At 46.1% G+C, this 18,480-nt stretch overlaps 1 protein-coding gene and 1 long non-coding RNA gene across 3 annotated transcripts in view; one reads left to right on the top strand and one right to left on the bottom strand.

Annotated features, from left to right (window-relative positions):
• Uck2 (uridine-cytidine kinase 2) overlaps window positions 1-6,689 on the bottom strand; it is a 143,756-nt gene extending 137,067 nt beyond the window's left edge. Inside the window, exon 1 of one of the 2 annotated variants that reach the window (XM_070034183.1) lies at window positions 6,316-6,689. In XM_070034183.1, the coding sequence (XP_069890284.1) occupies window positions 6,316-6,414 (99 nt within the window). In that variant the 5' untranslated portion in view covers window positions 6,415-6,689. The remainder of the gene's footprint in view (window positions 1-6,315) is intronic. The other variant, XM_070034182.1, reaches the window with a different exon arrangement.
• Window positions 5,930-15,624, top strand: LOC138835698 (uncharacterized). Its single transcript, XR_011374702.1, has 3 exons — window positions 5,930-6,068; window positions 10,296-10,443; window positions 15,337-15,624. It is a non-coding gene; the product is annotated as an uncharacterized lncRNA (long non-coding RNA).
• The last annotated feature ends 2,856 nt before the right edge of the window (window positions 15,625-18,480 follow it).

Raw genomic sequence — 18,480 nt, forward strand, 5'->3', positions numbered from 1 at the left:
CAGGGGAGAGGAATCACCAGAGAGCAGAACCTGCAGCAGCTGCTTCCTCCCACCAGGGGCTGTGCTAGGCGTAGCCCAATAGTGACACAGTGAACTAGACAGAACAGCAGTGCGGCCATCCTTGGGCAGGAGAAAGTAATGTGACCTTCCAAGCAGCAGGAGGGGCTGGCATAGAGGACAAGGAAGAGACTAGTGAGAGGAGGGCAGCAGGGCCATATCACACTGGGCCCTCCAAGCCAAGGCAGCAATTTGAAATGATGGCAAATATACAGTGCCTGCTTGGAAAAACAGAGCTCAAGGACCCAATCAGTCCCAGGTTTCCGGGTTTCTGGGAGCACCTGACAGGAGGGTATGGAATATGCAATCCAGCCAGGTAACCTGGCTGCTGAGGTTCCAGGAATGGGGCCGTGGAGGCCAAGGTGGCGTGGTCCAGAACACATGCAGAAGCACTCCAGAAGCAGATGCTGACTCACAGTCAAGCTGAAGGAGACGAGGTGACAATCCACACCTCTGTGGGGATGGCAATGTCTCTTTGTCCTGTATTACTCATCCACAGACCAATCGCCCTAAAAATACGTACAAGGAGTAGTCCCTGCTTGCACAAACTTCTAAGTAGCACAGGTTTAGAAGGAAAACTCTAAGGCCAGGCAACTGTGGTTCATACCTGTAATCCTAGCTACTTAGGAGGCTGAGATCTAAGAATCATAGTTCAAAGCTAGCCCAAGCAAGAAAGCCCAAGAAACTCTTATCTCCAATTAACCACCAAAAAGCCAGAAGTGGAACTGGCTCAAGTGGAAGAGTGCTAACCTTGAACACAAAAAGCTCAGGGACAGTGTCCAGGCCTGGAGTTCAAGCCCTAGGACCAGAGGAGGGGTTGGGATGGGGGACAAAAAAAAGGGGGGGGGGGAATCTAGATCATATGTATCACTAAGTGAAAAGTCTCCTAACTTCATTCATCTCTTTTGTCATTCGCTGGCTTCAAGGACACCTACCTAGGCACCTAGAAAGGGGTGAGATAATGAAATTTTTCAATGATTAATTTGATAAGAAAAACAACGGCTGCCATTTATAAGCTGTAAGACACTCAAGACAGAGACTTCGGGGCTGGGAAGGTGGCTCAGTGGTAGAGCGCTTGCCTTGCATGCCTGAGGCCCTGGGTTCGATTCCTCAGCATCACATAAGCAAAAAAGAAAAAAGCCGGAAGTAGCGCTGTGGCTCAAGTGGTAGAGCGCTAGCCTTGAGCTGAAGAGCTGAGGGACAGCGCCCAGGCCCAGAGTTCAGGCCCTACAACAGGACCCAAAAAAAAAAAAAAAAAAAAGACAGAGACTTCCTTTCTAATGTCCATCAATGTTTATTCCCTTGGTCCTGAACATTTAACTAGTATTTCGGTATTTGCTGGAGCCAAATGGGAGCAAAAGAGGAAAAAATAATAATTCAGATGGTCAGATGTCAGTGGCTCACGCCTATAATCCTAGCTACTCGCTTCTCAGGAGTCTGAGATCTGAAGATGGTGATTTGAAGCCAGTCCAGGCAGGAAAGTCTGAGGTTCTTAACTCCAATAAACTACACAGAAAAAGCTGGAAGTAGCACTGTGGCTCAAGTGGTAGAGCCCTAACCCTTGAGCAGGAAGAGGCTCAGGAACAGTACCCATGCCCTATTGTTCAAGCCCCAGGACTGGAAAAAAAAATTCAGGATGAAAAAAATTTATAACTAAGAAGTACTAAAGACCAACCCAGGAGACAAGAACAATGAGGGCAGATAAGACACAGTATGAAAACAGAGGGCTCACACTTGGTGGGTAATAGGATTTACACTGTGCTGAAGGTTTGGGGTTGTTCTATTTTTGTTTTTTTGTTTGTGCTGGTACTGGGGCTTAAATAAAGGACCTGTGTATTAACCACTTGCTTTTTGCCTGCACAAGGCTGGTTAGTGGTTCACTGGAGCCACACCTCCGCTTCTAGCTTTTTGGTGGTTAACTGGAGATAAGAATCTTGGAATTTTCTGCTCAGACTAACTTCAAACTGGGATCCTCAGATCTGAGCCTCCAATAAGTTTTTTGTTTTGTTTTGTTTTGTTTTTATCTGTATGCTTGGTAATGGGAGGAAATTATCCCCAAGAAGACAACGTAGTGGCTATGTAAATAAAGGAAGAAGCACACTCTGACAACAGCAAAAGTCAAAAGGAAGAGCGGGAATGGAACCTAAAAGTCGTGGATATACATTCAACCAAAGTTAATTTAACACTGGTGAGTCTTGGGGCATTTTGTTGATGTTTTTGGTCCATTGTAGGGCTTGAACTTCTTCTGAGTCAGGGTGCTATCCCTCAGCTCTTCATCTCAAGGCAAGTGCTCTTCCACTTGAGCCCAGCACCACTTCTGGCTTGCTGGTGGTTAAGTGGAGATAGGAGTCTCATGGCCTTTCCTGCCTGGGCTGGCTTTGAACCATGATCCTCAGATCTCAGCCTCCTGAGTAGCTAGGATTACTGGCATGAGCCACCAGCGCCCAGCCTTGGGGCATTTTATTCCCCTCTTCCACTGTTACTTTACCCAAACTGGCCCAGAACTCCAGATCCTCCTGACTCTACTCAAATAGCTAAGATTAAAGGCCTGAACCATCAGCCTGGCTGAGAATCTTTTATGATGTAGGGCAGAGTAACTTCTTCAACCCACCACATTTTCTGGGTTTATTTTCTGTTTCTTCATCTATCCGCTACCCATCTTTATTTCTCTTTTGTAGTACTTCCTAGGATTCAAACCTCGTGCTAGGGAAGAAATCTACCTAGGAGTTATATTCCCAGACCAGCCTTTTTTTTTTTTTTTTTTTTTTTTTGGTGGACAAGGGGTTTTAAACAAAGCCTGGGCACTGTCCCTAAGCTTTTCTGCTTAGGGCTAGTGCACTACCACTTTGAACCACCGTTCAAAGTTTTCTGGTGGTGAACTGGAGATAAGAATCTCAGAATTTCCTACCCGCAGCTGGCTTTGAACCATGATCCTAAGATCTCAGCCTCCTGAGTAGCTAGGATTATAGGTGTGAGCCAACAGCACCCAGCCCCAGCTCATTTTAAATTAAGTTTTAATGATGATTTGCAATATCCGCCTAGCCAAGTTTACAGGAAAGCACTAATTCATCTTCACCTACAAAATGAACTTAAAATGTGCTGAATACATGGAGCTGCCATTGCTCCGCCACTCAAGGGAACTACTTTTTCTCATAAAGAGGACCAAAGGTTGGGGAGAAATCAATCCAGATCCATAAAGTTACAAAGGAACCTGCATTCCTGTTCCTTTGGGTAAAGAACCTGTAAACATTCATTCACAACTATTTCCAAGTCCACAAAAAAATCTGTTATGTGGCCTTGGGTCTTAGCTCTTAAACCAACAGGAAGCACTGGTCTAGTCCTAGCTCTGCCACTTACTACATGATTTCAATGCATTACTAATTCAGGCCTCATTTTTCTCCTCTACAACGATGACAGTGCACATGTAAGCCCTTTGGTGAGACCCACTGCAATAACAAAAACAAAAATAAAAAGTGGTGGGCTTGGAATGTGGCTTAGTGATAGAGTGCTTGCCTAACATGCATGAAGCCCTGGGTTCCATTCCCCAGTACCACATCAACAGAAAAAGCCAGAAGTGGTACGGTGGCTTAAGTGGTTGAGCGCTAGCCTTGAGCAAAAGCTCAGGGATAGTGCCCAGGCCCTGAGTTCAAGCCCGAGGACTGACAAAAACAAAAACAAAAACAAGTGGTGATATGACTGCTGTACTTCAGAGGCTAAGGTTGCTTCTAGCTCTAAAACTCAGGTGTGAACGATGCTCTTAACCCTGTCTTATGCCAAATTCCTTTAACCAGAATATTATCAACCTGCCTTCCTTCCAGCCCCTCCTGCACCACTACCACAGGAGGTAGTGTATTCATGCTGACCAACCAAAAGGGGAAAACAATCTTCCATTCCTCAGTGGAAAGGTACTAACGCCAGAATAATAAAGGCAAAATATAACTACAGCCAAATAACCACATTCAATTCTCCTTAAAATTTTGTTCTGTTGTTATTTGGTCCTGCTGGTCCTAAGGCTTGAACTCAGGGCCTACTACTGTCCCTAAGCTTTTTTTTTTTTCTCATGGCTAGTACTCTACTTGAACTACAGGCTCTTTGGTGCTTAATTCAAGATGAGTCTCACAAACTTCCTGTCCAGCTTTGAATGGCTATCCTGGGATTTCAGCCTTTGGAGTAGCTTGAATTACAGATGTAAGCTACCCACACCAGGCTTTGTTTTGTTTTTTAGATGAGGGTCTTCTACATAACACAGAGTAGCCTAGAACTTGCCCACAAGGGCCTTAAACTCCTGATCCTCCTGCTTCAGCCTCCCTAGTACTGGGATTACATTAACACTCACAGGAGGCTATGAGTGTGTATAAAACTTTTAAATGGTAACAGACTATATCATATTACCAAAATGAACAGCATGCTTTGAGACTGCAAGCAAACCAACACTTCCTTTGTTGGAAGTCCCCTGCTGTTTTCTGTTGTAAGAATTAGCTACTACCATAAAGGCCCAAAGTGACCAACCACCCATTCCACATATATGCAAGTAATATGGAAATTGAATACTCATTACCAACTGACCACAGGTTAACAGGAATAAGGAAAGTGGAGCTATTTCACCTTTTTTTTGTCTCACTTTTCGCTTCTGTGGTGACTAAATTATTTAGATTATCAAGTTCACGCTTTCCAAATGCTCCACTCCTTTTCCCTCATAGAAGGGCTAGACAAATACACCAGGCCTAGAGCTGGGAATACAGCAATGAAGAAAAAAGGTCCCCATACAACAAGAATGTTAGGAAAACAGGTCAGAAATAATTCTTTAAAAAAAAAAGATAGGTAAAGTTTCCTGGAAGGACACCTAGTTTTGCTTTGAATTACTAGAACTAGTAAAGAACACATTCCAAAATTTACTTGGGGGGGGGGGGGTGGGAGATAGGGATCAAATGGAACATAAACTTCAGAGCCCTCAAGAAAGCACAAATTCCTATCAACGGAAGCTAGGAATGAGATTAACTAAATCACGAAAGGAGGGCCACAGCGCCAGCCATCGCGTCTGGGCCCTCGGTGCCAAAGTAGTCCAGGCGTGGAGGGGAAAATATAAAAGCAAAATGGAGGAGGGGCCCACGGAGGAGTCAGCCAAGGAAGCCAAAACCTCGTGGCTGGCTCCTCATGGCGCCAACCAGCCTTCCTGCTCCGCGCTCCCCAACCCTGGGGGCATCACTGCGCCTCCCCAGCCCGGCAGCACGCAGCGCCCCGCTCCCGCTGGCTCCCCTCGTGGGGCCCGAGCTCTGGGTCAACTCGGAGGCTTCTAAACGGCAGGGGAAACGAGAAGCCCCATCTTAAAGAAAAGACAGGACAGTAAAAGAAAAGAACCATCTGGGAGGGCTCCACCCTTCACCTGCGAGGGGGAAAAACACAAATAAAAACGAGATTACGACCGGACGTCCCTTCCAGCCACGCGGATTTAAAACAAAGAGGCTGCAAAGAAAGTCCCACGCGGGGAACCCTCTCCTTCGAGTCAAGACGCGTTAAGACGCAGACGCCTAAGAGCACCGAGCCAGTACAACTTTCTCAAGGAAGCCAACCACATTTCCTCTTTCAATCAGGAGAGATCAGAAGCGCCAACGATCCACTCGGGAGTGTCGCCGCACCTAGCGGGTTTTTACCCCCAGAAAGCCCTGCAATCCCCCAGATGGGCTCCCCTTCCCCGGGGACGCCGCCTCGCGCGTTCCCGCCACCCTCGCCAACCCTCCGGGGGTCAGGCGTCCCGGCTCGCTCCGCCCTTGGCCAGCCCGTCTGCGCCGCGGGGCGAGCAGATCGGGACGAGGCCGAGAGAAGGGGCGCACGGGGGGCGGGGGGTTGGTGGGGGGGGGGCTTATGAAGTGGGGGAGAGAAGACAGAGGAAAGGCTTCCAAGCACTGGACTTGCAAAACAGCAAAGCATCCGCTTTTGCTGCCCATCCCCCACAGGACCTTGGCCACGAGTTCCAGCCGCCGGGAGCGCGCCGGCCCTGAGATCGCGGCCAGGTACCCCCCCCCCCCAGGACCCTCCACGGCCCGGGTCTCCCAGGTCTCCGCTCGCCGATCCCTACCCACCCCGCCATCCATCCAGGGCCCCCATCCTGCGGCGCCCCCCAGAGCCAGGACGCGGCCGTGAGCCGAGGCGCGCGCGCCACGCGGTGGCTGCTGCAACTGACACGGCCCGCGGCCACATGCGCCGCCGCGGGGCCCGGGCCGGGGAGGAGGGAAGGAGGGGAGCGCGGCCCCGCCGTACCTTGCCGCTGGCCGTGCCCCCGCTGACGCCGATCAGGAAGGGTTCCCCGCCGTTGGGCTGCTGGTGGTTCTGAAGGGTCTGCTCGCTGTCCCCGGCCATGGCTCGCGCCGCCCCTCGTCTCCCGCTGCCTGTGCGAACGGACGGACGGACGCGGGTTCCTCGGGTCCCCGGCTCCTCGGGTCCCCGGCTCCTCGGGTCCCCGGCTCCCCGCCCGCGTCCGCGTCGGGTTCCCTCCGCTTCCCGCAGCCGCCGCTGGGCGCTGCGGAGGTCGAGGTGGCGGCAGGCAACCGCTGCCGATCGCCCGCCGGGGTAGACTGCTCGGAGCTGGGGAGATGAGTTGGCTTTCCCGGAGGAGCTGACAGCCTTCTGGTGCCCGCTGCGGCCCGGCGAGGTTTACATCCCTCCCCCCCGCCCCCCAGGGCGAGGGCAGCGTGATGCTGCGCCTCCAATCCGGGCGGGCAGCGCGCTGCTATTCGCCGACGAGTCAGGCCTCAGCCTCCGCCCCGCCCGGGCCCCGCCGGCGCCGCCGCCGCCGCCGCCGCCCACCGCCCACCGCCCGAGGTCTCTGGGAAAGGTGTGAACCCGGCTCCCGGCACCCCACCCGCCCGCCCGATTAACCCCTTCCCAGACGCCCTCCGGCGGACCCTGGCTGGAAAGAGAGCAAACAGGCTCGTTCGGTGTTGGAAACGTGGTTTGCTGCCACCTACCTCCGAAGGGATTAACAAGCGAGGAGGGACTCATCAGCAGATTTTATAATATGGAGGAAAAGCCCCGGAGAGGCAAAATTAGAACAAGCTGGAAAGATTGAAATGAAACGAAGAGCTAATGGCATTTAACCCCCTTATCCAGGCCCCAAATTAAAAAAAAAAAATTTTGTCTTTTCAGAAAATGAGACTCTCCCACCTCACCCCCATACTCCATATGCCGCCGCTGGGCTAGAGGTTTCCTGTCTAGGAAACCCCCAAGTGCCATTCTCTTTAGCAGGCCTGGCCCTCTCCCACATGACTCCCCAGAAAAGGGTGGCTTTAGGAGCTTATTCTGAGGGGCCTACCCACACCACTGGAACTGTCCGCAATAATGAAGTTCATTAGCCATGCCTTTTTGATCCATTGGTATCTTTCATTAAACTGGTTTTTCAGAATTTAACAATTAGTCACTTGGTTTAGGAAAGCAACCCCAAACACTAAGAGCAGCCTCAACCTGTGAAGCCAGATTTCTGCCTCTGTAACCTAAGTGCTCCCCTAGGTTAAGTGCTAATGATGATGGCAATTCCAGGATTTTTTTGTGAGGTTATCTCATGGAAAGTTTTGGAATAGTGCATGACACCATCTGTACCCTATACACGATTAGAATTTGAAGAGAAAGTCTCCTAAAACGTGAACCAGTTTGCCTGGGCACACCTGAGAACGTTGGAAACTTGACTGAACTGCTTAACTAGTTCAATGTTTGTTCCTGCAAACAAATATCTAATATCTCTGAATGAATGAGGCGCTACCACCTAAACTCCAATTTAAGTCAATAGCAGCTTTCTTAAAAATTACTTAATTGGGCTGGGACATAGCTCAGTGGCAAGGCTCAAGCCTAGCAACTGCGGCGTCCTGGTTTCGATCCCAAGTACCAAAACAGTAAAAACGTACTAAATTGTCTTTATTTTCATTAAAGAAAATTAAGAGGGCTGGGAAGGTGGCTCAGTGGTAGAACACTTGCCTTGCATGCATGAGGCCCTGGGTTCGATTCCTCAGTACCACATAAGCAGAAAAAAAAAAGCTGGAAGTGGTGCTGTGGCTCAAGTGGTAGAGTGCTAGCCTTGAGCTGAAGAGCTGAGGGACAGTGCCCAGGCCCAGAGTTCAGGCCCCACGACCAGACCCCCCCAAAAAAAAAAATAATTAAAAGCATCAGGGAACATAAACTTTCTTTCCAGTTTTCAAGTATTTTATGTCACTGAAGCAACTCAGACAGCAAACCAAGCCCCCAGAGTTGGCTGCCTGTTATCCAAAGGCTTCTTTTACTCAAGTCCATTTGAGCTACAGCGCCACTTCCAGCCTTTTCTGTTTGTGTGGGACTGAGGAATGGAACCCAGGACTTTATGCATGCTAGGCAAGAACTCTACCACAAAGCCACAATCCCAGCCATCATTGCAGAACTCTTTGTAGCTCAGTTATAAAACTTGCTGGAATTTGGAATTTGATGAATGATTGGAAAAAAGGATTAAGGAATTGCCTTGTTCTCTGTGAACTTGCCCAAATCTCCACCTTTCTTGATATTCCTATGCCTTTTTCCTATAATATTTGAACACAAAAAGTTTCAAATTTGGCTATCTTACAGTAAACAATATACCCAATCACTAACCTTGCTTTATAACATACAAAGTCATACATCTCTCCCTCTGACTATCAAGACATTTTTCGTGCCAGATACTAGTGGCTAGCTGTTCAGGAGGCTGAGGTCTGAGGATCGTGGTCCGAAGTTAGCCCAGGCAGGCAAGTCTGTGAGAATCTCCAACTTAACACCAAAAAGCTAAAAGTGGAGTTGTGGCTGCACTGGTAGAGCACAAGCCTTGAGTAAAAAAGCTGAGAGAGTGACCAGACCTTTAGTTCAAGGCCCAGTACTAGCATAAAAAAATAGGACCGCTTTTGCAGTTGGCTTACTCTGAGCTGATTTAAACATCTCATGCCTTTTGTTCTAATTAACAAATCACCAGATTAAAAAAATATATATATATATGTGTCACCAACACTTAGAACACTCTGAGGCGCATGGTAGAATCCAGTACATATTTCTTGGCTCATTTCTACATGCCCAAAGCCCACTAAGCAGAATGATAAACAACCAGGAATAATTCAATATGTGATGGTGAGTGTAAGAATGACCAAACGAACAAATACGTAAAAAGTAAGATGCCAACAAGCCAACATTATTTTCATCAGTATGGAAGGAAAGATGTTCCCTTGATTGTAACTATATGGTTATTGCTCTCATTTCTGTTTTTTTTTTTTTTTGGGGGGGGGTCCGGTTGTGGGGCCTGAACTCTGGGCCTGGGCACTGTCCCTCAGCTCTTCAGCTCAAGGCTGGCGCTCTACCACTTGAGCCACAGCGCCACTTCCAGCTTTTTTCTTCTTGCTTATATGGTGCTAAGGAATCGAACCCAGGGCCTCAGGCTTGCAAGGCAAGTGCTCTACCACTGAGCCACCTTCCCAGCCCATATTGCTCTCATTTCTGGATGTTTTGTTTACCTGGCTACAATGGTTTAGATGTGGTTTATCCCCACTAAAACTCATCTTGACGCTTAATTTCTAATGTAACATTGATGATAAGTTATAGAACCCTGAAGAGGGAGATGATGAGAGGTCATGGAGCTGGATCCTCACAAAGGGATTAATGTAGTGCCTACCAAAGTGGGTGGATTATGGAGTGTGGGTCCTTAGCTCTCTTCTGCTTCCTCTGACACAGGTGTTTCTCTTCTGCGTGCATCTGCCCAGCACTCTCAGAGATGACACGCACCCTTCATTGTGATGAAATGTGAAGTAGGGTGGGTGCTGGCTCCATGCTTGAGAACAGTCCTTTTTCCCAATGCTTCCTTTTCATTGTTATTCCAGCCAGTTACGTTTTTTTTTTAATTGGCCTGCATTAGTTACACAGGAATTTCATTGTTATACTTACACACATATTTATAATGTCTTCCGTTAAATTTCTTCTCTTCTGTCACTCTCCCTGTTCCCTTCCTGGCTGCCCTAAAACAATTTCAAAAAGTTTCATTGTTCTACTTTTATAGTTGCAAATCTATTTTGATTATATTCAATCACCTTCATCTTGCTTTTTCCCGTCCCCCTCCCACTAGGACCCCTCCCAGTCTCTTTCTCTTTCTCCACCCCCATCTTTCTATCAGCAGCTTTCACTAAGGTTCTTTACACTATTTTCATCTATACTTGCTATATATTTCTTTTTCCCCTTCTCCTAAGTGGTCTCTTTGTTCAATTCAGGTTCTATGTGTTATAAATATGCTGCCCAAGAACCACTGGAGTCACAACAATAGACATGAAAAGAATTGTCTCAGGAAGGCAAAATTTACTTCTGTGCAGAAGGGAGTATCATCAGCCAACAAGCACACAGAACAGGCTGTGTGCTCAGGTATTTATTCCTAACCCAGCAGGCTCTGCTTCTCAGATTGGTTGAGCTCATGTTCACAATCTGGTCACAGGTAGCTAGTCTGAATAGGATCAAATATATTTACAGAGCTGGGAATGTGGCTTGGTGGTAGAGTGCTTGTCTCACATGCATGAAGCCCTGCGTTCAATTCCTCAGTACCACATACACCGAAAAATCCAGAAGTGGTGTTATGGCTCAAGTGGTAGAGTGCTAGCCTTGAGCAGAAGAAGTTCAGGGACAGTGCCCAGGCCTAGAGTCCAAACCCCAGGACTGGCAAAAAAAAAAAAAAAAGTATTTACATAGGTGACTTAGAAATAAGGATAACAGTTCACAAGTAATCTCAAAATCTACCCATATCCTCAGCAATTTTTTGTATTGTCTGGGGCATGTCCTGATTCCATCTCAAAAAGGACAAACCTTACATTTTACAAATTCTTTCTTACCCCAAAGCAGTTCCTCATTTTCTTAACAAGAGTCAAGCCACCAAGCCAAAGCAGCAACCTTTAAGCAATACAGTTTAATAGAAAAGACAGTTTTTAGGCCAACCACCAGTGGCTCACCCCAGTAATCCTAGCTACTTGGGAGGGTGAGATCTGAGGATCACAGTTCAAAGCCAGCCCAGGCAGGAAAGTCCATGAGACATTTCTAGGTAATATTCTCTCTCTCTCTCTTTTTTTTTTTGTTAGTCATGGGGCTTGAACTATAGGCCGAGGCATTGTCCCTCAGCTCTTTAGCTCAAGGTAAGCACTCTACCACTTGAGCCACAGCGCCACTTCTGGTTTTCTGGTGATTTATTGAAGATAAGAATTTCATGGACTTTCCATCCTGGGCTGGCTTTGAACCGTGATCCACAGATCTCAGCCTCCTTAATAGCTAGGATTACAGGCATGAGCCACCGCCATCTGGCTGAGACTCTTGTCCCAATAAACCACCAGAAAACTGGAAGTGGTGCTGTGTCTCAAGTGGTAGAGCACTAGCCTCAAACTGAAGAGCTGAGGAACAGCACTCAGGCCAAGTTCAAGCCCCATGACCGACAAAAAAAATGAAAGTTTTTCTCACATATTTTATTCATATAAATAATCATGTATGTGGATATGTATGTATGTAGATGTTCACAAATATATATTATGTCTTTAATATTTAGTTTCCCCATATGAGTGAAAACATGACTGTGTGTGTGTGTGTGTGTGTGTGTGTGTGTGTGTGTGTGTGTGTGTGTGTGTGTGCACTCTAGTACTGGAACTTGAATTTAGCAGGGGCCTGGGTGCTATCCCTTACTTGAGCCATAGCTCCACTTCCAGCTTTTTCCATTTTGTATTTACTTGGAGATAAAAGACTTTACTGTCCAGGCTGGTTTCAAACTATGATCCTCAGATCTCAGCCTCCTGAGTAGCTAGAATTATAGGCTTGAACTACCAGCATCTTGAGATATTTGGGTCTTGGCTTGTCTCACTCAATATGATGTCCTTCATTTGCATATATTTTCCTGGAAAAGACATGATTTTTCTTTATGGACATATAATATTCCATAATACATATATATAGGTGGTGTGTATATGTATATGTATGTATGTACATGAGTGTATGTAAATGAATATCTGTCCTATCTTCATCTGTTTTTGTTTTGGTGTGCTTTGGTTTGGCTTTTTTTCTTTTTTTATTGTCAAAGTGATATATATAGGGGTTACAGTTACATAAGTAAGATAGTGAGTACATTTCTTGTCAAACTTTTTTTTTTTTTTTGGTCGGTCATGGGGCCTGAACTCTGGGCCTGGGTGCTGTCCCTCAGCTCTTTAGCTCAAGGCTAGCACTCTACCACTTGAACACAGCACCACATCCAGCTTTTTCTGCTTATGTGGTACTGAGGAATGAAACCCAGGGCCTCATGCATGCAAGGCAAACACTCTACCACTGAGCCACTTTCCCAGCCCCTCTTGTCAAACTTGTTACCCCTTCATTTTTATCCTGCTTTCCCTCCCCTCAAATCACCCCCAAAACTGTACAGATCATTTCCAACATGATGTCTTGTGAATATCACTGTGGCGTTGGTTCCCCCTTGTCCATTGTCTCACCACTCTGTTGTTCCTCTTCCTTTCCCTAATTCAGATAAACACATATTCAGTACCAGGGCACCAAAATCAAATACAGTGACAACAGGTGATATACCACAGGAGGAAGAACATACAAAAGAAACAAGAAATGGAGGCTGGGAAGGTGGCTCAGTGGTAGGGCACTTACCTTGCCTGCCTGAGGCCCTGGGTTCGATTCCTCAGCACCACATAAGCAAAAAGAAAAAAACCGGAAGTGGCGCTGTGGTTCAAGTGGTAGTGCACTAGCCTTGAGCTGAAGAGCTGAGGGACAGCGCCCAGGCCCAGAGTTCAGGCCCCACGACCAGACCCCCCCCCCAAAAAAAGAAAGAAACAAAGAAATGGTTTGGCCTTTATACTGTGCTGAGGATTGAACCCAGGGCATTACACATTCTAGGCAAATCCTCTTAAGACTTGACAGCAAGGGAAGGGGTGACATCACCCAAAAACAAATGTACATAGGGCTGGGAAGGTGGCTCAGTGGTAGAGCACTTGCCTTGCATGCCTGAGGCCCTGGGTTCGATTCCTCAGCACCACATAAGCAAAAAGAAAAAGCCGGAAGTGGCGCTGTGGCTCAAGTGGTAGAGTGCTAGCCTTGAGCTGAAGAGCTGAGGGACAGCGCCCAGGCCCAGAGTTCAGGCCCCACGACCGGGCCCAAAAAAAAAAAAAAAATGTACATATTACCTGACTTATGTAACTATAACTCTTCTATATATCAGCTTTATAACAATAAAATTATTTATTTATAAAAAGAGGAGCCATGAACCACCACCACCTCCTACACAGCCCTTTGCTCATAGTTTGTTTCAAAGATAGTATCTCAATAACTTTTCCCAAGATATCCCCAAACTTGTGATCATACTGCCTCCATCTCCTCAGTATCTGGAATTACAAATGGGTGCTACCATTACCCACTTCCCCATGTTTTCTTTCTTTCTTTTTTCTTTCTTTCTTTCTTTCTTTTCTTTCTTTCTCTCTCTCTCTCTCTCTCCCTTTCTTTCTTCCTTCCTTCCTTCCTTCCTTCCTCCCTCTCCCCCCCCTCTCTCTCTCTCTCTCTCCCTCTCTCTTTTTCTTTCTTTCTTTCTTTCTTTCTTTCTTTCTTTCTTTCTTTCTTTCTTTCTTTCTTTCTTTCTTTCTTTCTTTCTTTCTTTCTGCCTGTCATGGGGCTTGACCTCAGGGTCTGGACACAGTCCCCCAGCTTCTTTTGTTCAAGGCTAACACTCTACTACTTGAGCTACAGCGCCACTTCTGGCTTTTTCTGTTTTTGTTGTACTGAGGAATTGAACCCAGGGCTTCATGTATACTAGGCAAGCACTCTACCACTGAGCCACATTCCCACTGTTTTCTTTGGCACTTGTGTCTGGTATGTTTATTAGATAGCTGGACCTACTCTCTTTAGTTTTTTCTTTGCTTTTTTTTTTTCACTATGGATTTGCACTCAGGGCTTTGAGCTTGTTAGCCATGCTCTAGCCCTTTATTCTCTGGTTATGTTTTAGATAGTTGATTTTTTTATTATTAATTTTTTTTTAGTGTGAAAGTACCATACAGAGGGGTTACAATTACATGAGCAAGGTAATGAGTACATTTCTTTTTTTGGGGGGGGGGGTCCGGTCGTGGGGCCTGAACTCTGGGCCTGGGCGCTGTCCCTCAGCTCTTCAGCTCAAGGCTAGCGCTCTACCACTTGAGCCACAGCGCCACTTCCAGCTTTTTTCGTTTTTTGCTTATGTGGTGCTGAGGACTCGAACCCAGGGCCTCAGGCATGCAAGGCAAGCACTCTACCACTGAGCCACCTTCCCAGCCCATGAGTACATTTCTTATCAAGCATTGTTGCCTCCTCCTTTGTTTCCCCTTACCTTCCCTGCCCTCCCATCTCTCCCTCTCCCCTCCGGCCAAAGTTGTGAAGTTCGTTTTTTGACATAGCATCTAGTACCTTTCATTGTTGCAATGGGTCCACCTGTGTCTTTCCCCAGGCCAGTTTCCTTATTTATACTTCCTGCTGTATATACAGAGGTATACCACTGTACCCAGCTATTAGCTGAGATAGGATCTCACAAACATTTTCCCTGTGCTGTCCTCAAACAATGGTCCTCCTGATGTTCACCGCTGGAGTAACTGGAATTATTGGCATGTCAGCAGTGCCCAGTTGAACTTAATAAACAAGCTAACTCAGTATAATACTCTATACCTTGCTTAATACTGATAATAATATTCACCTCTGTGCATGAGTTAATATCTATGAAAATGCTTTCAAAACAGTCAAAAGCTAGCTAGGTATCATTAGTTCACACCTGTAATCCTAGCTGCTTAGGAGACTGAGATCTGAGAATTGAGGTTCTAAACCAGCTTAGGAAGGAAAGTCCGTAAGACTCTTATCTCCAAATAACCACCAAGAAGCAGAAAGTAGGGAGGGAGGATGGGAAGGGATAGGAAGGGTAAACAAAGGAGGAGGCTACAATGCTTGATAAGAAATGTACTCACTATCTTGCCCATGTAATTGTAACCCCTCTGTACAGTATTTTCACAATAAAAAAAAGAAGAAGAAGCAGAAAGTAGAGCTGTGGCTCAAGTGAATGATAGAGCACTAGCCTTCAGTGAGGAAAAAAAAAAAAAAAAAAACCTAAGGGCCTAAGGGACATCATCATTTAGGCCTTGAAGTCCCAGTACCAGCACACATACAAACAAAAAGCTTTCTACATAAAGGTAAGGACTACTTGGCAGATGACATCTAGCTACACTCTGCCCTTCCTGCTTTCAATTTGCTCCTTTTCTTCCCTTTCTTTATCCCTAGGGCTGCCTGGCTTACACAGAAGTTGCCCGTGTCTGTTTAAATTATTAAGACTATCTCAGCACCAGTGACCTCAACAAGGACTTTTACATCTCTGCTATCTGCAAAGCAAAGCAAGCTGCTATTCCCTATGCTGTGTCATTCTCTCTTGGGAACCTGGTCACCAAATCCCAGAGCTAAGGATGCTCAAGTCACATCTGAGCTACTGCAGCAATTACACAGCAGATTCTGAATTAAGTGATTTTGAACTGGCCTCCTTCCTCTCCCACTAATTGAGCTTTTTTTTCCCCCCTCTTTTAAATCTGTAGAACAGATTCAAGGAAAATACATCTTCTTGGTGTCTGTGATCATTCTTTTTGTTATCTTTATACAGTTGTCAGTGTGATCAGGTTCTGGCTTAGCCAACACTGGGGGGATGCAGTCAGCATGAGTATGCAACTGCAGCTGTAGTCAAGGAACAAGAAAGGACATTGCCCCTGACAGGTTTTTGTCTCTATTCTCTGTCTTCTGACCTTAAGCAGCCAGAGGTGTTTTTGTTTGTTTGTCTCTTGGAGAAGGGGTGTTGGTCATGGGGCTTGAACTCAAGGCCTTGATGCTACTCTTGAGCTATTTGCCATAGCTCACTTTGAGCCATAGCTCCACTTCTGGTTTTCTGGTGTTTAGTTAGAGATAAGAGTCTCATGGACTTTCTCGCTGGCTTTGAACCTTGATTCTCAGATAGCCTGGGAGTAGCTAGCATTCGGGTCATGAAGCCAGACGGGAAGACACACGAGCTCTCATATGGTCATCTTTTCAGAACAGCGCACTGACCTGACAAACCCACTGTGAATGGTAACAAGTAGAAAGGCACAACGGAGAACTGAAATGCCTTGCAAACAGCTGATGTGTGATGACATCTGTCCTTCTGGTTTGGGAATGAAAGGAAAATGGAGGCCAGGCACTGATGACTCATACCTGTAATCCTATGTAGTCCTAGCTAGTCTTCTCACAAGGCTGAAATTTGAGGATTACAGTTCAAAGCCAGCCTCGGTAGGAAAGTCCATGAGAGTCTTATCACCAATTAACCACAAAAAAAATCCAGAAGTGGAGCTGTAGCTCAAATGAAGGAGCTCAGCAACAGTGCCCTGAGTTAAAGCCCCAGGGCTGGCAAGAAGAAGGAAGGAGGAGGAGGGAGGAGGAGGAGGGAGGAGGAGGAGGAGGAGGAAGAAGAACATTGTGTTTAGTCAGACCAGCAGCACATCCTTGGGCTCCACACCCAGCCCTATCGGATTCTGAACTTTGTGAGTTCAGAGCAATCTGTGTTTTATGGGCTTTATTGGTGATTCTAAGGCTCATCAAAGTTTAAGAGCCATTGTTCTTGTGCAAGGAAGAGGAAGCTTTACATAGAACTCCAAGTCATTGCTCTGCGTGTGTATGTGGGGGAGGGGGGTTGTAGTTGTGCCAGTACTGGAGCTTGAACTCAAAGCCTGGACAATGTCCCTGAACTTTTTAACATAAGGTTAACACTCTGCCATTTGAGCCATAGCTCCACTTCTGCATTTTGTGTGTATATATGTTTAATTGGAGAACAAAGTCTCACAGATTTTACTGTCTGGACTGGCTATAACTGCAATCCTCAAATCTCAGCCTCCACAGTAGTTAGGATTATAGGCATAGACCACTGACAACTGGCTTCAAGTCCTTGCTTTGTTACTGTGTAACATTTGACAAATTACTTGATTTCTATAAAACCTCAGTTACCTCAGCTATTAAATGATAGCAAGCTGGAAGAATGTTTTTGAAAATAACAAAAACACACTAGCAGATAGTAGTTGATAAAAATCATTTCCTTTATCACAGAAGTCTGTCATTTCAAGACTAGGCATTCCAAAAAAAAAAAAAACCCAAAGACTTTTTTTTTTTTTTTTTGCTGGTACTGAGGTTGGTAGAGGGTTGTCCCTTAGTTTTTCGCTTAAGGCTGGTGTTGTACTGCTTGAACCACAGCTCCACTCCTGGCCTTTTCTAATTAGAGATAAGAGATTCACAGACTTTCTTGACTGGGCTGGCTTTGAACTATGATTCTAAGATCTCAGCCTAACTAGGATTATGAGCATAAGCCACTGGTACCCAGCCAAATTTCAGTAAATGTAAAAATAAAGGGTGAGCATATAAAGTAGTGGTACTCACTAGACACTATGTTGAAATGGAACTATACAACTTATGTGTGGGGACCAGAGGGAAAAACTGGGAGGAAAAAGGGTGACATTGTCCAAAAAGAAATGTATTCATACCTGACTTATGTGACTATAACACCTCTGTACATTACCTTTTTTTTTGTGGGGGTGAGGGGGTTCAGCCATGGGGCTTGAACTCTGGGCCTGGGCACTGTCACTCAGCTCTTCAGCTCAAGGCTAGTACTCTGCCACTTAAGTCACAGTGCCACTTCTGGCTTTTTCTGTTGATGTGGTGCTGAGGAATCAAACCCAGGGCCTCATGCATGCAAGGCAAGCACTCTACCACTGAGCCACCTTCCCAGGCCTGTTCATCACCTTTATAATAACAATTTTAAAATGTTTTTAAAAAATATTCAGCAGTAGGCTAGAAGGGGGGAAATTAGAACTTGAGAAGAGAAATGAGCAAATGCACAAAAAAAATTGAGAATTGGGCATGGGAAGGTGGCTCCGTGCTATAGCGCTTGCCTTGCATGCCTGAGGCCCTGCGTTCGATTCCTCAGCACCACATAAGAAAAAAAAAGCCGGAAGTAGCGCTGTGGCTCAAGTGGTAGAGTGCTATCCTTGAACTGAAGAGCTGAGGGACAGCACCCAGGCCCAGAGTTCAGACCCCACAACCGAACCAAAAAAAAAAAAAAAAAAAAATTGAGAATTTAAAAATACTAGCTAAGGGCTGGCAATGTGGCTTAGTGGTAGAGTGCTTACCGAGGATACATGAAGCCCTGGCTCTTCAGTACCACATAAACATAAAAAGCCAGTAGTGGTGCTGTGGCTCAGGTAGCTATCCTTGAGCAAAAGAAGCTCAGGGATGGTACCCAGGGCCTGAGTTCAAGCCCCACAACTGGCAAACAACAACAACAAAAAGACAGAAAAAGAAAAGGAAAGAAAGAAAGAAAGAAAGAAAGAAAGAAAGAAAGAAAGAAAGAAAGAAAGAAAG

Source organism: Dipodomys merriami, unplaced genomic scaffold, assembly GCF_024711535.1.
Source record: "Dipodomys merriami isolate MVZ:Mamm:240054 unplaced genomic scaffold, mDipMer1.0.p SCAF_24, whole genome shotgun sequence".
NCBI classification, from domain to species: Eukaryota; Metazoa; Chordata; class Mammalia; order Rodentia; family Heteromyidae; genus Dipodomys; species Dipodomys merriami.